Source organism: Chinchilla lanigera, unplaced genomic scaffold, assembly GCF_000276665.1.
Source record: "Chinchilla lanigera isolate Chin_1 unplaced genomic scaffold, ChiLan1.0 scaffold00047, whole genome shotgun sequence".
NCBI classification, from domain to species: Eukaryota; Metazoa; Chordata; class Mammalia; order Rodentia; family Chinchillidae; genus Chinchilla; species Chinchilla lanigera.
This window is the reverse complement of record NW_004955448.1, coordinates 6,955,549-6,974,247: the sequence shown is the minus strand read 5'-3', so window position 1 is coordinate 6,974,247 and position 18,699 is coordinate 6,955,549. Positions and strand designations below refer to the sequence as shown.

The 18,699-nt window shown below is 36.3% G+C and overlaps 1 protein-coding gene across 2 annotated transcripts in view; it reads right to left on the bottom strand.

Annotated features, from left to right (window-relative positions):
- Gmps (guanine monphosphate synthase) overlaps positions 1–18,699 on the bottom strand; it is a 52,772-nt gene that overhangs the window by 10,415 nt on the left and 23,658 nt on the right. For both annotated transcript variants that reach the window (XM_005393072.2, XM_005393073.1), the window contains 9 exons: positions 18,539–18,636; positions 14,799–14,902; positions 11,543–11,736; positions 11,118–11,283; positions 9,205–9,356; positions 8,493–8,666; positions 6,168–6,273; positions 3,826–3,941; positions 466–591 (listed from right to left, as the gene is read on the bottom strand). In XM_005393072.2, the coding sequence (XP_005393129.1) occupies positions 466–591; positions 3,826–3,941; positions 6,168–6,273; positions 8,493–8,666; positions 9,205–9,356; positions 11,118–11,283; positions 11,543–11,736; positions 14,799–14,902; positions 18,539–18,636 (1,236 nt within the window). The remainder of the gene's footprint in view (positions 1–465; positions 592–3,825; positions 3,942–6,167; positions 6,274–8,492; positions 8,667–9,204; positions 9,357–11,117; positions 11,284–11,542; positions 11,737–14,798; positions 14,903–18,538; positions 18,637–18,699) is intronic.

Here is an 18,699-nt window from a genome sequence, read left to right as displayed (position 1 = left end):
TGTACGTCATCCCAGCTCTGAGGAGAGAGAGGCCACGTGCAAGAGGTAGAACTGGGTATCCACGAACTGAGCGCAAGCCCTAAGGGTGGACATGTTCCACGGGGCCCTCCTGCTGTTCAAGACTTCCAAACCCTCAGTGTATCTCACAGCTACGAGCACAATCAAAGACATGGCCACCAGGAGGTGCCTGCCCTTGGGGAAGAAACTTACACCTCTGCACCGAATGGTTCTCTCCACACTCACTGTTGTTAGAGTTGACAAGATATTCTCAAACTACAAAATCTCTGCCTGTTGTTTAGTTCCTATACTCTGTTCACTCCATAAACGTTCTATTAAATTACCTTTTCACTTTCCTAAATTTGCTGTATGTACTTTCACCTCATTTTCCTTTAATGCCTAGTTCACTATTAGTGAAAGAGCACATGTCAGAAAAGTTGCATTATAGTCAGTGGACACGCAACTCACCTGTACACCTACAGTTTTGATTGGCAGCAAGAAGGCATTGAGTGAATGCAGACTTGTAATCTGCATCAGCTTCTCCTGATCCTCTTCTGTGGTGCAGGCTTTGACTCTCTGTAATAGTGTATGAGGCTAAGAAAACCAAAAAGAGTTTTTCAGGTTCCAAGAAATAAGGCATTCACTTTTGTACTACCTACTACTACACTTACTGAATTTTGTTTTTGAGACAGGGTATTGCTATGCAGCCTAGGCTAGCCTTGAACTCAAAGCAATCCTCCTGCCTCAGCCTCCCAAATGCTGGAATTATGGGTGTGTACCACTACACCTAGCACTTACTGAATTTTAATGGTAGCTCATACCTGGTGTTTCCTTGACTGTATGTGCCATACACTATGCCGAAACTCATTCCTGAGAGCTACAGCTGACAAGTTAAACTCAGGAAATAAATATATGTTAGATGTACATACATAAGGCTTTAATTTCCTGTCAGCAGGCAGAGCTACCAAAGCCAAACTTTTTCCTCATCTCTAATATTTTTTCTCATAAAGTCAGTACTGTCTAAAATTAAGACAGCTCTGCCCACTTATTTTGCTTATTTGGGTGGCATGTGCGTTCCTGTTCTTTTACTTTCAGTTCTCCTATCCCTAGGAATTAGTAGTATCTCCTATAAACACACTACACTTCTCAGATTGGCTGTTCCATACTAAACATATTTTAGTTTTCAATCTAGTTTGACAATCTATGTCTTAACTAGAGGTATTAACCCTTTTAATTAGTTGTAAGTTATTAATATGGTTGAACTTCTCTGTACTATCTACAGAGGTATCTCGGTTCATGAACTTGATTCTCTCCCTGATTCTGGTCACAAACAGAGTTGGAGAACTCAATGAAATTCAATGGTTAGGTTCAATGTTGACCTCACAGGGAAATTTGATTCAGTTCTTGTCCTGCTGGGTTTGCAACCAGAATTGTGGCGAGAAATGAGTTCATAACCAATTCACCACTGTATTCTGTAGTTTCTATTTGTCCCTTTCGTCCCTCCCGCCTTTTTTTTCTGGCCATCTTTAGCTGGTGATTTCACTCAAGCTCATTTATTTCTCCTTTACTGATATTTTAAAGTTAAACCATCTACCCTACTTCTTTTAGTATTCCCCCTAAGTGTTAACATGGATACTTAATGAAAGAGAATTCATCTGTCTCTCCTTCTGGCAAACAACAGAAGCATTTTTTGTTTTGTTTTTGAGAGAGGGTCTCACAATGTAGTCTGAATTCACTATGTAGTCCAGGCTGGCCCTGAACTTGCAGCCATCTTCCTGCCAGAGCCTTCCAAGTGCTGGCACGGTCACGTGCCACCAAGCCCAGCTAACTGAAGCATTTCTGAATGCTTCATGCTTCATATACTGTCATACAGACACCAACAGGAAGAAATCATTATTTTACTGTCTCTACAGTCCATGTTTATTTCAATTTCCCTATCTGTGTTTTCTTTGCTTAACAATCCTTCATATCTAAGACCTTTCTACTAAAGTCAGTTCTTTAGAACAGTGGTTTCTCAACCACAACTGAAAAGTCAAATTACTTAGGACGTATAGGTCCCATCCTAAACCAATGAAATAAAAAATCCGAGAGAGAGATGGGTCAGGAATAGCGTACTTCGAAAGTTCCCTCACACTACTTGAATATAAAGCCAGGGTTGAAAAGAATTATTTTTGGTTTACTAAGTAAGGGACTATTGGTAGTAAATTCTGTTTACCTAAACACAATTTATAGGGGCTGGGGATTTAGCTCAGCGGCAAAAGCGCCTGCCTGGCAAGTGCAAGGTCGTGAGTTCGGTTCCCGGTACCGGAGAAAAACCCAAAAAAAAATAAATAAATAAACACAATTTATTTCATCCTAGCTCTAAAGACAATGGGTACTGCAGGTAATTATCTCTCTAGGTACTTCTGAAGCCTTGCCTCTGCGGCTGCTTTCAGGATAAGTGTTTTCTTTGTAGATATCTTTGTATCTTTTCTCTACAGCCTTCTGGTCTCTGGTGATCTGCAAAATCACTAAGATATGCCTACTAGGTGTCAAATTCTTCCCTTTGTCCTCCTTGAGAGGTGTTATGTTTGCTACATCTGAGGCATCTCATCTTTCATCACTTAGAAAATTATTTTCATTCATTCTCTCCATCTGGGTATTTGTTAAAACTAACTTTCTCATTTTACCGTAACTTCTACCTGTATCTTCTTTTGACAATTTACCGATTTGTTTTAATATCCATCTCTGAGTTCATGAATTCTCTACTTGTTGCTAATTTTAATTATAATTTTCATTTCTAGAACTTGCTTTTTTCCAAATTGGCCCAGTCCTTTTTGATACTTAAGCTTTATTTTTCTTATTTATGGCTTCTCTTGTTTCTATTCACGTTATATACTGTTTGTTGATTTCAATCTCCAAAATCTTTGAGGCTCTTGTTAGGTTAATTATTTCCACTCTCATTCATGGTACCTTACCTCTCTATGCGTTTTGTCACTTTTTAAATATAGGCTTGTATTTACTGGAACTCCTATTTATAGGATTTCTTTAGGGACAAGTTGAAAATTAGTGCTAAAGGAATATATATTGCTTCTTGCTTCACTTCTTGAAGCACTACCAACCCAGGTTCACTTTAAAACTTTTATCTTGAAGTTTTTAGACCACACAGATTATAAATCAATACCCCAAATCTACAACACTGGCAGACGTTTCTATTCATCCTCAATTTGGAGCTAAAGCGTTACTCAGCATGCAAATCTCTGATACAGTTCCCAGCTCTTCATGGATACAAGGTTTACACACCTACACATAAATGGAATTAAAGGCAAAAAGCCCTTTAACATCAAGTGTGATGGCACATAGCTGTAACCCCAGTACCCTGAAGACTGAGTGAGGAGGAGAGTGAGTTTGAGACAAGACTGGGTTACATGATGATGAGTTTGAGGCCTGCCTTATCTGCACAGTGAAACCCTGCCTCAACACAAAGCCACAGACCACACAGGATTCGTAGCTGCCTCAGAAAAGGAGACAGCTTTCTTGGAGTGTTGACCTATCTTCCAATTCACTGCTGACTTGAAGGATTCCCCTTATTCCCTTGCAAAACATACAAAAGAATGTTCTAAAATACTTGATTTAGCATTCTCAAGAACTCAGGGTGTCCAGCTTTGTCTGGCTGGAATTAAAAGTGTGTAACTTAGAAACACTGCAGGATACTTTCTCACCGTCATTTCAAACCTTGTATTAACCGGAATTTTCAAATAATGCAGCCCTAATAAATGCACAGTAAATACAAGAATATAATAAAAATCCATTCAATTCCTGCACCAATCAGGTATGTCATATTATTACCTTCTTCACACTTGCAGAAAAATCAGCCACTATTTTCAAAATATTATTGGTTTCAGGGAAGTCCTTACAAATATAAGGTTCTTCAGCACATATTACTCTGATGGCCAGGCCAGGACCTAAAGACAAAGAGTAGAAACTGTATTTGGTAGACATTTTATATTCATCATAAAAGCTTAATATAAAAAGGCCACTAATTCAAAAATATAAAATTCTTATATAATTGAAATTATCTGCCATCATAAATTTTTGTTTACTTTTTGCAGTGCTGAAGATCAAAATCAGAGCCCTACTCCTGTGAGGCAAGCGCTGTACCATGCAGCTATATCCTCAGCCTGAGTTGAGTAGTGAGAAAGACATGGGGGTGGCAGTGGGAATGGAGAATGGGAAAGACAGAATGGGAGAGTGGTTTTTTTGAGATAGGGTCTCACTATGTAGCCCAGGATGGCCCAAAACACTCAATCTTTCTGCCTGGAGCTCTGAAGAGTTGGGATACCATGTCTAATTCAAGTGAAGTTCCTAATGTCTTTAATTTCAGAGAGGAGAATCTAGCTCAATGATAGACTGCATGGTTAGCATGAGCAAGGCACTAGGTTCACTATCCAGCACCAAAACAAAGTATTTAATTTCAAATGTAGCTATTAGTTTCAGATCCACCACGTTTTTAGAATGCTTCATTCGCTGCATATTAAGAACTTCTACTCGTTTGTGCTTAACTATTCATTTATGTATTTTTTGTGTTACTAGGGGTCAAAACCAAGGCCTCACACACAGCAGGCAAGCACTCCAGCAGTGAGCTGCACCCCGACCCCATCCATATCATCTATTCTTAGTCTACATATTAAGTGACACGAAAGTTTCCAATAAATATTTTTAATCCACAAAACATGTACCATTTTTAAAACTTATTAAAGAAATTCTCCAAAACACAAAAAATTAAAGAGAATAGTATAATAAACCACCTTATATTCAACTACTGAAGAATAATATGCTTTAAACAAAGACTATTTCATTCTAAAAGATTAATCTTTGATAAAAATATAAGACATGTATGGATCTCAGAAAAACTTGCTGCTTTGACACAACAGAAAGAACGTTGCCTGCAATGCCTGGTTATAGGTGAACACTTAGCACATATATCAACTGTCCTAAGCTCATTCCTCTGCTTACATAAGGTAGTTTTCGAAGCAGGAATATTCTCTTCGCCAATAAAATCTTACATGATAGAAAACCCAACATATAGAGTGATTACAGCTGAAATGACGACAGAGAACACAGGACCAGGTGGCCTCCCTCCTTTAATGTTCACAAACCATCCTTTGATAGCATGCAAGTTACGGACTGAAAATCTTCATTACTAGATTTGGTAACAAGTGCTCATCATCACAAAGATTATACATGTGTAAGAGTGTTTATGGAAGCAAACTAGTGGTTAAAGGTAGAAACTCTGGCATAGAGCTTATTGGTAGTACAATCCTGGTGGTGTAACTTTTGGCAAATTAACTTCATCCCTAAGTTTCTTCTTCTATATGAGAGAATAATACTCATTTTTACCGTGATCAAATTAGAATGTATTTTAAATATTTAGCAGAAAGAAATGTTAACTGTTTTTAATTAGATCATTTTCCGCACTCATTGCCTAAATACTATTACAGACAGCTAAAACTAAACAACATGTTAAGATTTTCAGTCCCAACTTTAAACAAGTATCACTTCTACCTCTATTTTTTTCTGTATGAGAGCAAGTTAACTATGTAAGAATATTTTTTTTGTACATGATTTAGTTACAGAGACCACTGTGTAATGAATGAAGCAGTTCATTCACTCAGACAAATCATAGGATACATACTTTAAGCGAGCCAAGCCAGGCCCAATGGCACATGCGTATAAGTCCAACTACTTGGGAAGCTGAGGCAAAATAACTGTTTGAGCCTAGGGGTTCCAGCCATGGGCAACATAACACATTCTCTAGTCTCTAACAAAAATATATTTTTAAAGAACCAAGTTTTAATCCTAACTACTTCTGTGGAGTACAGCATGGTATGAAGCAAAAAGTGTACGAATTCTAGCTTTACCACTAAGAATTATGTGACAATATTATTAAAATATGCCAGACTCCCATAGATCATTTAATATCTAAATGCAAACACTATGAAAAATGAGTATTTAATAACATAAATCCAGTAGATACCCAAAAGAATTTGTTTTCTACCCTACTTACCTTTCTATCATGTTACAATCCCCAAGATTATAAATTATTCAGAATTGTCTAGATTGATTCTCCTTCTCAGGAAAATCTAAACACAAATTAAATCAAATCAAAATAAAATTTTATTTTTTTTTACCTGGAAATGGATGTCTGGAAACTAATTCTTCAGGAAGTCCAAGTTCTCTGCCTAAAAACCTTACTTCATCTTTATGAAAATCTTTCAGTGGTTCTATTACTTTTCCCTATAGAGAAGAAAAAAAGCCAATCAATACAAATAAGTAATCAAAAGGCATGGAAAACAAAGGACAATAAGTAATTGGCATTTTTTGTTGTCTTATTACTTAGCTTAAAAATATGTCTTTAAAAGTGTATCCCAGTAAGGCATGGTAGTGCAAGCCCTGTAATCCCAGCACTCAAGAGGCGGAGGCAAGAGGATTGTTGCCAGTATGAAAGGCCAGCCAGAGTTAAACAGTGAATTGAGGGCCAGGCTAAACTACAAAGCAAGATGCGCAAGGTCGTGAGTTCGGTTCCCGGTACCGGAGAAAAACCAAAAAAAAAAAAACAAAAACAAAAACTACATAGCAAGATCCTGTTTCAAAAGAAAACAATAAAACAACTCCTATGTGGAATGTGCTTATAAGAAGTTAAGACAAATATTTCAATAGTAATCACATTTTTCTTTGAAATGTATTGTAAACAAAACCTTTTAAACAAAAAAATCTGGACAAACCACCCCGCCATCTCTGATTTAGTTCTCATGGCAAATTAGAAAATATCATGTCAGTGTTTCAAAATTAAAACTCCTAATCCCATCAAGAAAGAGAAATGACAACCAACAAAACAGAACAAAATACTGACAAACCATATAGGTAACAAGAATTGTAAGTAGAATACATAAAGCACTTGACAATTGTTTAAATAAGCCAATTAAAAAACAAGGAACAGTTAGGAATGTTTCTCCAATATGTACAAATGACCAATAAGCACATGCAAAGATGCTCAACATCATTAACTACCAGAGAAATACAAATGAGAATCATAGTGAGATACCACTTCATATCCACTGGGATGACTAGAATTAAAAGCAACACATCCCTTGGGATGGCCACTACAAAAAAAAAAAAAAGGCAGGAGCAGAAAAAAACAAATGTTGGTACAGATATCAGGACATTGGAACCCTCATGTTAATTCTGGCTGGATTATAAAATGGTACATCTGCTACAGAAGACAGAGGTTCCTCAAAAAAGTTAACAGCAGAATACCCTCTAACCCAGTAATTAGACTTCTGGGTACAGATGCAAAAGAACTGAAAGCAGGATCTTCAGGCAATAGTCACATACACATATTCACAACAGTAGTATTCAAAAACCCAAAAAATAGAAGTAACCAAATGTGTATCAATGAATAAATGGATAAACTCTAATATATGGACACAATATTACAATATTTAGCTTAGAAAGTAAGGAAGTTCTGTCATATGCTATAACAGATAAATCTTGAGGACATTATGCTAAGTAATATAAAGCAGTCAGAGACGCGACTATGCTTCCAATTATGTGATGAACTTAAAGAAAGTGAATGACAGATAGTAGTAAGTCTTGGTGAAGATGTGGAGAAACTGAGACCCTCATACACTGCTAGGGAGAACGGAAAATGCTGCAACCATGTTGGATAACAATCTGGCAGTTCATCAAAATGTTAAACACAGGCTTATGATGTGAGCTACCAATTCTATTAAAAGAAATGAAATTCTACAGTAAAAGAAATGAAAATAGACACTCACAGAAGTGTAACCGAGTTCATAGTAATACTTATAACACCCACCCCAAAAGTGGAAACAATTCAAATGTCCAAGTGATGAATGATAAATAAAATGTGGTATATCCATAAACTAAACTAAATCCAGAGTCCTCTCACTGAGCTACACCCACCTCAATCCTTTGTTATTTTGAAACAGCCTTGCTAAATCATTAAGTTGCCCAGGTTGAGCTCAAATTTGCAATCTTCTAGCCTCAGCCTCCCAGAATGCTGGGATTATAGACATGCACCATCACAACCAGCCATTAGAATGGATTATTTAGCATTAAAAAGGAAACAAGTTCTGATACATGCTACAGCATAAACCTTAAAAATATGGTGAGTAAAAGAAGCCAATCACAAGTAAAAGACAGTATACTGTATGGTTTAATTATATAAAATGTTCAGAAAAAAATAAAACTACAGATAGAAAATAAATTTGTGGATTTCTAGGGTGGGCCAGGGGTTAAGACATAGGCAGAATGAGGACTGACTGCTAATGGATATGGGATTCCTTCTGAGGGTAATGAAGATGTTCTAAAGTTAGACTGTGGTGATGGTTATAACAATTTGCTAAACACTGTGACAGAAATAGGAAATGAAGGAGACCCTGGAGAGACTCTCCATGCATGTACTTTATAAAAAAGTTCTTGTAAACTTTTACCTCTTCTCTCAACTTTCTGATAAGTTCTGTGTCATTGTGATGAGTTTTGATGAGTTCAGCTTTGCCACTTGCAACAAGGGATGCACTTTCAATTAGATCAGGTCTTAAAGTACCTTGCGCAAGGAAAACTTCATCTGGCTTCAGATTCATTTCTCCAATTACCTCATTGGCAATCTATAACCAACAGGAGTAAAACAGCCTTAGAAGAGATGAATTTTTTTTAACAGCGTAATTGTATATGTGCAGCTAAATTTCTCAATCTTTTTGTGATACTAGCAAAGAAATTAAATCTGCCAATCCCCAAAATTCCTAAAACATGCTTTTACATGAATCAAAAAGGCTGCAAACAGTTCCTACCCAGTATCAATTGAAACAGCTATTCTTTTTTTATTCATAGCACTAAGAATCAAAAACAGGGCCTTATGCATGATAGGAAAGTGCTCTACCACTAAGCCATATTGCCTAGCCCCAAAAACACCTACAGTTTTCTTAACATTAAACATGAAAATAATAGCTTGGCAACATATATTTTTTTAAATATAAAACAATTTCTACAGGTCAGTATACAAACAATATATTGCATAAATGTCAACCACAAAAGAAAAAGCGATTCAAAATTAGCAAATATTTTTACTTAATGTAATGACGAACACACAAATATTAAGATTCACATCAAACAAACACACATTGTGGACAGTAAAAAGGAAGGCACCTTAACAAAAGTATCACCAATAATTTTTCTTTTCTCCTCGGGACTTGTAGTCATATTTAGCGTTTTGCTAATTCTTTTTCGTGGGGTTCTGTCTTCCTCTGATATGGGTAAAGTAGTTGTCCCGTTGTAGAAGGAATGAGCAGCATTTATCACTGAGAGATAAAGGAGATATGTTTTAACCTAAGAGAGTTTTTAAAAATCTTAAGTAACAAGTCAAATTTTACAGAAAACCTACATGACTCTCTCCCCGAAGTTTGCTTACATACTCAAGAACTATTAATATATCACAATTAACAGGGCAAGTCATTAAATTTTGCTCTTATGGGAGCAAAATTCACCATTCAATGTGTAGGTTTTTACATAATCCTGTTCTTAGTGTATAATTTTGCCTCCACCTTCAACTAAGCCTGGAAATGGTCCGACCAAGTACAAATCCTCTCCTGCTTGACCTCTCTAGAGAATGAATTCTGGTAAGAGGACAGCTGCAGTCTGCTTGTGGTAGCAAAGAATCTGCTGCTCTTATTTTCCAATGATTCCTGCTTTAGTTACCCAGAGATCCATGATTTTAAAAGGATAGAATATTTCCAGTTTCTGAGCCTCCACAGTAATCTATAGGACAAATCAGCTTGCTTTTTATTAGCTTCCTTCTCAACTTTTCCCAAAGATTGTGGAACAAATCCGGGTTTTGGGAGGTTGAAACTTTGAAATACAGCATAGTTGGAAGGCCTCCTTCAAAAAAAACAGTGTACCTTAAAAATAGTAACTTATGCTTGGATGACTAACAAAAACTTAAGTGTACTCAGAAATGATTACAAGTCATACATAAACCACTAAACCCAAACTACAAGTATCACCAGCTACACTTTTTCTTAGCCCATCCCAAAATGCTCATAGCCCTTAGGTGGGAGAATCATCCCAAGTTTGAGGCCAACCTGGATCCTATCTCAAAAATGAAAAGACATAAAGAGAGACAGAGAGAGACAGAATAATTTTTTAAAAACCAAAATGCCCACAGCCACTCCATCCCACTCAGGAGAACACAAATCAGAGTGGAAATAGAAAATAAAGGTAATTAGCTACAAACTATTAAAATATCTTATTCACAAATTTCACAAATACGTTTGGTCAAGTGAAAACAATGCTGGAATCCCTCTCAAGGCTTTCCCAGAAGATGAACTAGTCAGGGACACTGAAGTTTAAATTTCATAAGCTTATCAGAGAAAATCCACCTTAGGTATCTGTTTTTTACCTTCCAATATTTTGTTGAAACCATCTGCTACCTGCTTTCTTATCCTTGCATTACTATTCTTGTTTTTCACATCTTACTGGTACATTTCAGTGAGGTTTCAAACAAGAAAGAGTGGTATTCACTGCATACCTACCTACAAGTCTTCACCTTCTCATCAGCCTTTTGGCATCAATTCAAATATTTTAGTAATATATATAATGGATTTTTTTTTCCAGTACAGGGAACTGAACCCAGGGCCTTCACAACAAGCTGCATCCCCAGGCCTCTTTTAACTTTGAGACAGGGTCTCTATAACTTGGTAGATTGCCCAAGCTGAGCTCAAATTTACAGTGCTACTGCCCTAGAGTGCTAGGATTACAGGCATATACCATTGGGTCTTGTCATATTGCCCAAGCAACAGAGAGAATGACTAGACAGTAACTTACTAAGTGTAACAATAGCTATAATAAATAATTTTAAAATTTATACTAGGACCTCTATTGCACCAGATAATTATGCAAAAATAAAAAACCTTTTTCAACTCTGACCTTATTAGAAAAAACTACAAGTGGAGAAGAATATGTGTTCATTTTTAAAAAGGAGGGGAGTTCATTTAAATCATATGGCTTAATTTGATAAAACAAGTTATGACATATAAATTAACTTTTCTGCAGTTCATTAATACCTTTGACCTGAATTCCAAGCTTTTTGAGGGCCTCTTCGACAGACTGGCTTTCTCGTTTTCTCATGAAGCCATTATCAATGTGCACAGCAATGATTTGATCTTGGTTCAAAGCACGATTTAGCAAAGCTGTACAAACTGTTGAGTCTACACCACCACTGAGTAAAACCTACAGGGTAAAAGGAAGAGAAAAATCAAACTGAGCAAAATAAGGGAAAAGAAAATAAGCACTATAACCTTAGATCATTACCTACAAATAAGGTTTGCACCAAAAATACACATGGTAATTATGAAAGCAATGTGAAGCACTGCAATAACAAAGCCTATGTTCACCAGTTAACATTTAAGTGCTGTGTTAAAGAGTCCAGCTCTGGGTTCCAACATTACTGACATCAAATTTGAAAGCTGCCAGATAATAAACTGCTTACCAAAACTTTTGATGTTCCTACTTGCTCTTTGATCTCTCGAATGCATTCAAGTTCTCTGTTCTGCACTGTAAAAGTCCCAGGGCACCCAGCTATATCATAAAGGAAATTCTTCAGTATTACTTTTCCATTTTCTGTAAGGCCAACTTCTGGGTGGAACTGTACTCCATACAACTTTTTAGATTCATTTGCTATACCTTTACAGAGAAAATAATCACCACTTTTATTCACACTGAAAAGACCCAACCAATAACCACAATTCATTCCTCAAAATCTCTCAGGAATGTTTAAACTAGCATGATTTAATGAATTTTTTTTATCACAGGCAGAGTATGTAACACAAACCATAACCTTCATTTATATAAGTTTTTCTTTTTATAGCAATTAATGAGCTATATGACAGTACAAAAGAGATTAGTTCATGGTATTCTCACTTTACCACTCCTACTTCACTCTTCTTTACCATTTAACGCAGTAACTCAATTTTGGTTCTCAGTCCCATATGGCTTTTCACAATAGTTTTAATCTACTGATTTCCTATATTAAAAGAACCTTATACATCAGACTGGTCAGAGTATTCTAGGTTTGTTTATTTCTTGAATACAATTAACTCCAAATACATACCAAGTATCCCTTACCCAAAATGCCTACAACCAAGAGTAGCTTGAGGTTTCCCCCCGAGACTTTGGAATATCTGCACATACATAATGAAATCGTGGGGATGGGACCTAAGTCCAAGTATTAAGTTCATTTCATATTTCATTTAGATATTAAGAAACTTGTCTGAACTCTTGGCCAATTAAGTAATTAAACTGAGCAGGGCAGGTTCCCAAACTCATCCTCACCCTCCTAACCAAGGTACCTCACACTGCCTCTATTAGGCTTTCAGGGTACCTTACCATTCTTCAGTTTCACTTACATCACAACTGTTTCTGCTGACTCTTCTTTGCTGGGTCCTTCCCATGTGGTGCACACAAAGTCACCCAGTACTCAGTCCTTAAGTCTCCTCTCTGTACATTCGGAGCAATCTCAGATATCATCTCTAATGGTCTTAAAATTCTACCCAGGCTAGCAAATCCCCAAATTTATGCATCTAGCCCCATTTTCTCTTTAAAAAGACAGACATGGACACACGGACACAAGGGGACACACACACATATACCCCCTGCCTACCACACAACCTTCTTTTTATTAAATTATCTTGAATTTAATATGCAAATCCAAACCCCTAAGTTCTTTCCCACTAAGTAAACAGAAATTTTAATTTCTGGTTGCTCAGGCTGAAAAACTTAACGAAGTTAAAACTACATTCTACTTTACCTTCCTCATGCCACACCAAATCCAACAGAAAATCCTTTGTCACTTCATTCAAAACACATCAGAATTCAATCATTCCTGACTACTTACACATCCACCGCCCCACCCGCACAATGTTCCCTTCCTCCTGATTACTACAACAGACTCCTAGATGGCCTTTTTGCTTCTTCTATTTTTAACCTGACTCTTTTCTGCTCACTATAGCATAACACCACAGTTAAAGCGCATCTCTCCTTTGTTCAAAACCTCACCTAAAAAAAAAAAAAAATCAGGCATGGTGGTATATACCTGTGCACTTGAGGGGCTGGGACAGGAAGATTCCTAATCACACATATTCTGTAACGTCCAACCTCTCACACCCCTGATTTTTTCAATGTGAACATCACCTGACACAGGAAATAGTCAATATTCATCTCCCCTCCCCTCCCATAATGTTAAGAGATTGTGCCTGGCACGATAGGTACTCAGGTATTTCTTGAATGAATAAAAATACTAAGCTTATGTTCTCATTGCTGATTTAAAGCCTTTTCAGTGCAAAAACCACTATTGGTGGCATATGCCTGTAATCCCAGTACTGGGAGGCTGACACAGGAGGATCGCCACAAGTTTGAGGCCAACCTTGGCTACATAAAAACTCCAAGGCCAGCCTGAACTACAAAGCAAGACCCCGTCAAAAACAAAAACAGCGCTCACTTTGGCAGCACATATACTAAAATTAGAACCATACGGAGCAGATTAGCACGGCTCCTGTGCAAGGATGACACGCAAATTCGTGAAGCGTCCCATTATTTAAAACAACACTGTTGCTCATTTCTGTGTTAATGTACTAGTCTTCTAAGTTACTATAAGTAGATTATTCAACTCAGTTTATCCACAACAAATCTTTTCTTCAATGCTTGGCATCTCAGGGTTTTACTGATAAATCTACTTTTTTTTTCTTTTACTGATTTCCAGTGCTACTAGCAATTCTTTACATTACAGTTATTCAGATAAGCAAATCCAAACCCCAACCTGCCAGAAAAAACAACTTTTCTTCATCAAAACTGTAGAAAACAAAGATGGTTTCTATAAAGGGCCAGACAGTAAATGTTTAAGGCCTATGAGACACAATCTCTGTGATTTTTTGTTGTTGCTATTTGGATTGTTTTGTGTTTTTGTTTTGTTTTGTTTTGTTTTGCTTTGTTTTGTGAAATAGAGTCTTGCTATGTAGTTCAGGCAGACCTTGAACTGATTATGCAACCCAGGCTGGCCTCAAACTCACAGCAATCCTCCTGCCTCAGGCTCCCAAGTACTGGGATTACTGGTAGGCCACCATGCCCAGCCGTGGGTTTTATTATAGCCCTTAAATAATATAAAAACCATTCTTAGTTCCTGAGCAAAGAAAAAGGCCGCCACAGGCTAGACTTGACCCATAGGTCATAAATGATATTATTTGCTGTTTTGTGGGCATCTAAGTCCAATAAAAAGCACACACACAAAAAAACAAGCATCATAGGAAGGAAGACATATACTTCTCAAATTTCTCTCCAGTTATAAAACTAGCATTTTATGTCTCAAATGTTTATGAGGAGAAACACTTTTTTGTGTGTGACAATAAGGACTGAACCAAGAACTTTAAAAGTGGGCTACATCACCAGGTTTTTTTTTTCCCCCTTGTTTTTTATTTTGAGACAGGGTCTTGCTATGTCACTGAGTTACCCAAGCTGGACTTATTTTGCAGTCCTCAGGCCTCAGCCTCCCAGAGTGCTAGGGTTACAGACGTAAATCCCCACAACCAACTAGGATGAACATTATAAAAAGTATTTTAAGTAAACCAATATGTAACTTTTAGATAATTCTTCTAATATTGAATTCTTTTCATTAACAGTTGATCCTACCACAATTACAATGTTTTAAAAAATAAGGAAAATGACATTATTTCATAAAGAAACATAATTTTCACCTGCTACAATGTTCCCAGAACGTGCCACAACCTTGAATCCATCAGCTACTTTGTCTACACTATCTCCATGCGTAAGCAAAACAATTTCTTCCTTCTGAAGGCCCCTAAACATAAAAAAAAATTACACACAAAAACTTTAAAAACAGATGAGTTATTTTACTTTAGAAATATAAACTTGAAAAAAATAAATAAAAACAGATTATAGTACAACAGTACTAGAATTTACTATTATATTATTCTATTATAAATAAAGCCAATAAAGGATGTTAAATCTCAAGAAAGCCTATCTATGAAACTAGTAGTATAACCCTCACATACAAAAAAAATTTCCAAAGACTAATACAAATAAAGCAGTAAATTACATCTCTATTAGGATTCATCTTAAGAACACAGGCATGGGGCCGGGGACATAGCTCAGTGGCACAGCACCTGCCTGGCAAGCACCAACATCCTGAATTTGATTTCCATACCAAAAAAACAAAACAAAATGAAAAAAGAGCACAGGTATATCAAAGACATTAACACTTCACTCTGTACTGTAATCCTATGTCAATAATAATAGTACTGATAATGACATTACACTGTTACATTTACACAGATATATGTGTGTAACAGGTTAAAACAATAATATAATTAGTAGTCCAGATTTCTAGCTTGAGTAAGGAGATACAAAAATCTAAGGAGTTAAGTAAAAACCATATCATCTTTCAGTTTAATAGGAAATAATTTGTATTACTGCTTTAATTTTCTCTTTCTAAAAGAACAGGCATTGCCTAACTCTGTTCACTGAAAGGTCCTAAAAATAATGAAAGTCCTGTAGCAATGAGAACATCCAATACCAAACAAATCAATGTTATTTACTAAAGAAAGGGGGAAGCCAAACATGGTGGTACATGCCTATAATCCCACCACTGACAGGCTAATTCAGAAGGATCAAAAGTTCAAGCCCAGCCTGGGCAACTTAGCAAGACTCTTTCTCAAATTAAAAATAAAAAGGTGCTGAGGATATAGCAAAGGCCCTGGGTTCAATCTCCAGTAGCACAAAAAAGGTGGAGGAAGTGTATGTAACTACTACATACTTAAATAAAACATTACACAAATATAACATGTAGTCTTTCTCAGGACCCAGAGAAACTAATCATAGAAAGATTCTGCCTATATTGCAAGAAAATCTGATAAGGACTTGGTATTAAATATTAAGGAGTAAGAAAATAAAAATAAGCCAGGCATAGTTATACACTCGGGAGACTGAGGCAGAAGGATCACCAAGAGTTGCAGGCCAGCCTAGGCTACACGATGAGTTCAAGACCAGCCTGAACTACAAAGCAAGAATTCATCTAAAAACAAACAAACAAAAAAAACATTAAAAATCAAGTGAAAAAACAAAGTATACCAAGGTCAAAAGATGTTGGAGCTGTTGAGGAACAATGTAGGCTACAATGGAGTTTTAGAATTTCAAAACTGGAAAAACAAAAACATTAAATATTAACCAGATCTGTATGTTTACAATCTCTGGTACTGTCGTATACAATAAGACTCCTAAAACAGGCCTCAAGACTAATCACTTCAAGAATGTTAGCAGCAACATCTCTCTGTTACAAAGTAGAACAAGGACTGGATTTCAAATGCTTTTTGGTAATGAGGAGTTTCAACTTGTAAGATTACTCTGAACATGAGCTTTTTAAATTAATCTTCCTTTAAAAAAAAGAAATTTTGTTTTTGTTTTGTGGTCTTGATTAAACCCAGCGCCTCATGCATGATAGGCAAGTGCTCTACCACTGAGATACAATATACTCGCAGGAGCTAAAGAAAAATAAATTTTAAAAACAGATCATCTACTTATTTTTGCCTTTCCTACATAATGAAGAAACAGCTGCAGCCAGTTTTATATAAAAACCAGGACTGCATCTTCAATTCAGATAATAATTCATGACTTTAATTTTAAAATTTCTAATCCATCCAAAGTTGGAACAGACATACTTACTAAGTCAAAGGAATCTAAGAATTATCACTAAACAGAATAAACCTATAGACTAGAAATAGCAGTTAAAAAGGTAACAAAGAAAGGTGAAAAATAAACTTTCGACACTATTAGATGAAAAAGAAAACTAACAAGCATAACAGAAAGTAACTTCATGTGCCTACTAATCAAGGGCCTGCATTTTACAGACTTAATGCGGTTAGAGGTGAATGTAGTTTTAAAATAAAATTGAAATTTAGTTTTAAAAAAGGTATGTAAAAGTGTACCAATAGTCCACCATATGTGAGGTTTACACAAAGAACAAAAACCCCCTAAAAAATAAAGTGACAGAAATGTAAGTTTCCAGTCTTCTCAAAAAACATAATGAAAATTCAGATTTTTATTTCTTAGCAGGGTCAATCAGTAAGTCTAAGGAACTTGGAAAAGGCTAATAAATCAAGTTTCTTTTCTTTTCATTTTTTTGGGGGTGGGGGTGGGGCTGGAGTTTAAACTAAGCACACATTCTACTACTGACTTCACCCCTGCCAACATTTATCAACTTTTAAATAGATTAGAGCTAAATCATCATTAACTAGCAATAGAAGCAAATGATACATTCATTGTATTAAAACAATGGGGCGTAATTCATGCCTCGCTGCCAGGCAGTTCTGATTTGAATTGGATGGTTCCCACAGCCTGAACCACCATTTTTTTTTTCCATTACAATGATGCAAAGAAAGGCACTGATTGAGCAGACCAGATGTCATCCTTAAGGAAAACACTGAAGGGGCTGGGGATTTAGCTCAGCGGCACAGCACCTGCCTGGCAAGCGCGAGGTCGTGAGTTCAATTCCCGGTACCAGAAAAAAAAACAAAAAAAAGGAAAACACTGACATGGTATAAAAAAAAACTGTAATTGTGGTACAGCAGTTGTACTATTTATTATTACACACACCAATGGGGTAACTCTAAGATTTCCATGTTAAAATTTAGAGAATTAATTATTGATAAACTATTCATGAATATAAATTTAATGTACTGAAATAAATGTGATTATTACAATTTTAATTGGTATGAATACTATTAATTCCTATTCATATGTGAGCAGCAATTATTTAAATTCAAAGCAACTAAGCAGATTCAGTCCATTTAGAGAGTTATTATTAACTTATTAGTAAAAAGACTGGTAAAAAAAGTGCTCAGATCCATTTCTGTACCAGTGGTACAAGCCACCAGATGGGACAGTCGTGCATGTACCACCAGTAGTTCAGTGGGTGGGAACATCTTAAAAAAGACTGTAGACCAAAGGACAGTTCTACCTCAGTGCAGAGGTAGGGAGAAGGGAAACAAAAACTAGTAATGAGTCCAGCAAGGGGATGGCTTACTAAGTGCTCAGAAAAAAAACTAATGCGGAAGGACAAATGCATTTAAGTGAATGCAGGGTCATTTAAATCATTATTCATTTGCCACATCTGGCACAGTAATAAATAAAAAAGAGTGAAAAAGGAAAAATATAAATGTGGCATCACAGGACAAAGGGTTCCAGAATGCAGAGGTATCTCCAAGTCATTCCCTAAGTGCCTTCTTTACTCCTAATTGGCTTCCCGACATTCCGCCCTGTCTTGACATACAAATGGAAGGCAAAGGCGGCAAGTATACCTGTGTGGCTACTACTGCACTTTAATTTTATAAACTCCTGAACCTTTAATTTTGAAAACTAACAGTACTGACTTTACATTCATTTATTTACTACTGTTCTTAGTCATCTAAAAATATAATACCTGAATAACGAACACGTGTTATCCACACTGATGTTGAAGACCCCATCTTCTCTAACACTTTTTTTGTGCACAGTACCTCCAAATACTTTATTCATCATCTGCTCAAAGAGAAAACCAGTATTAATATCAAATAAAAAGAAAAATCTTCATTTTGTTATGAT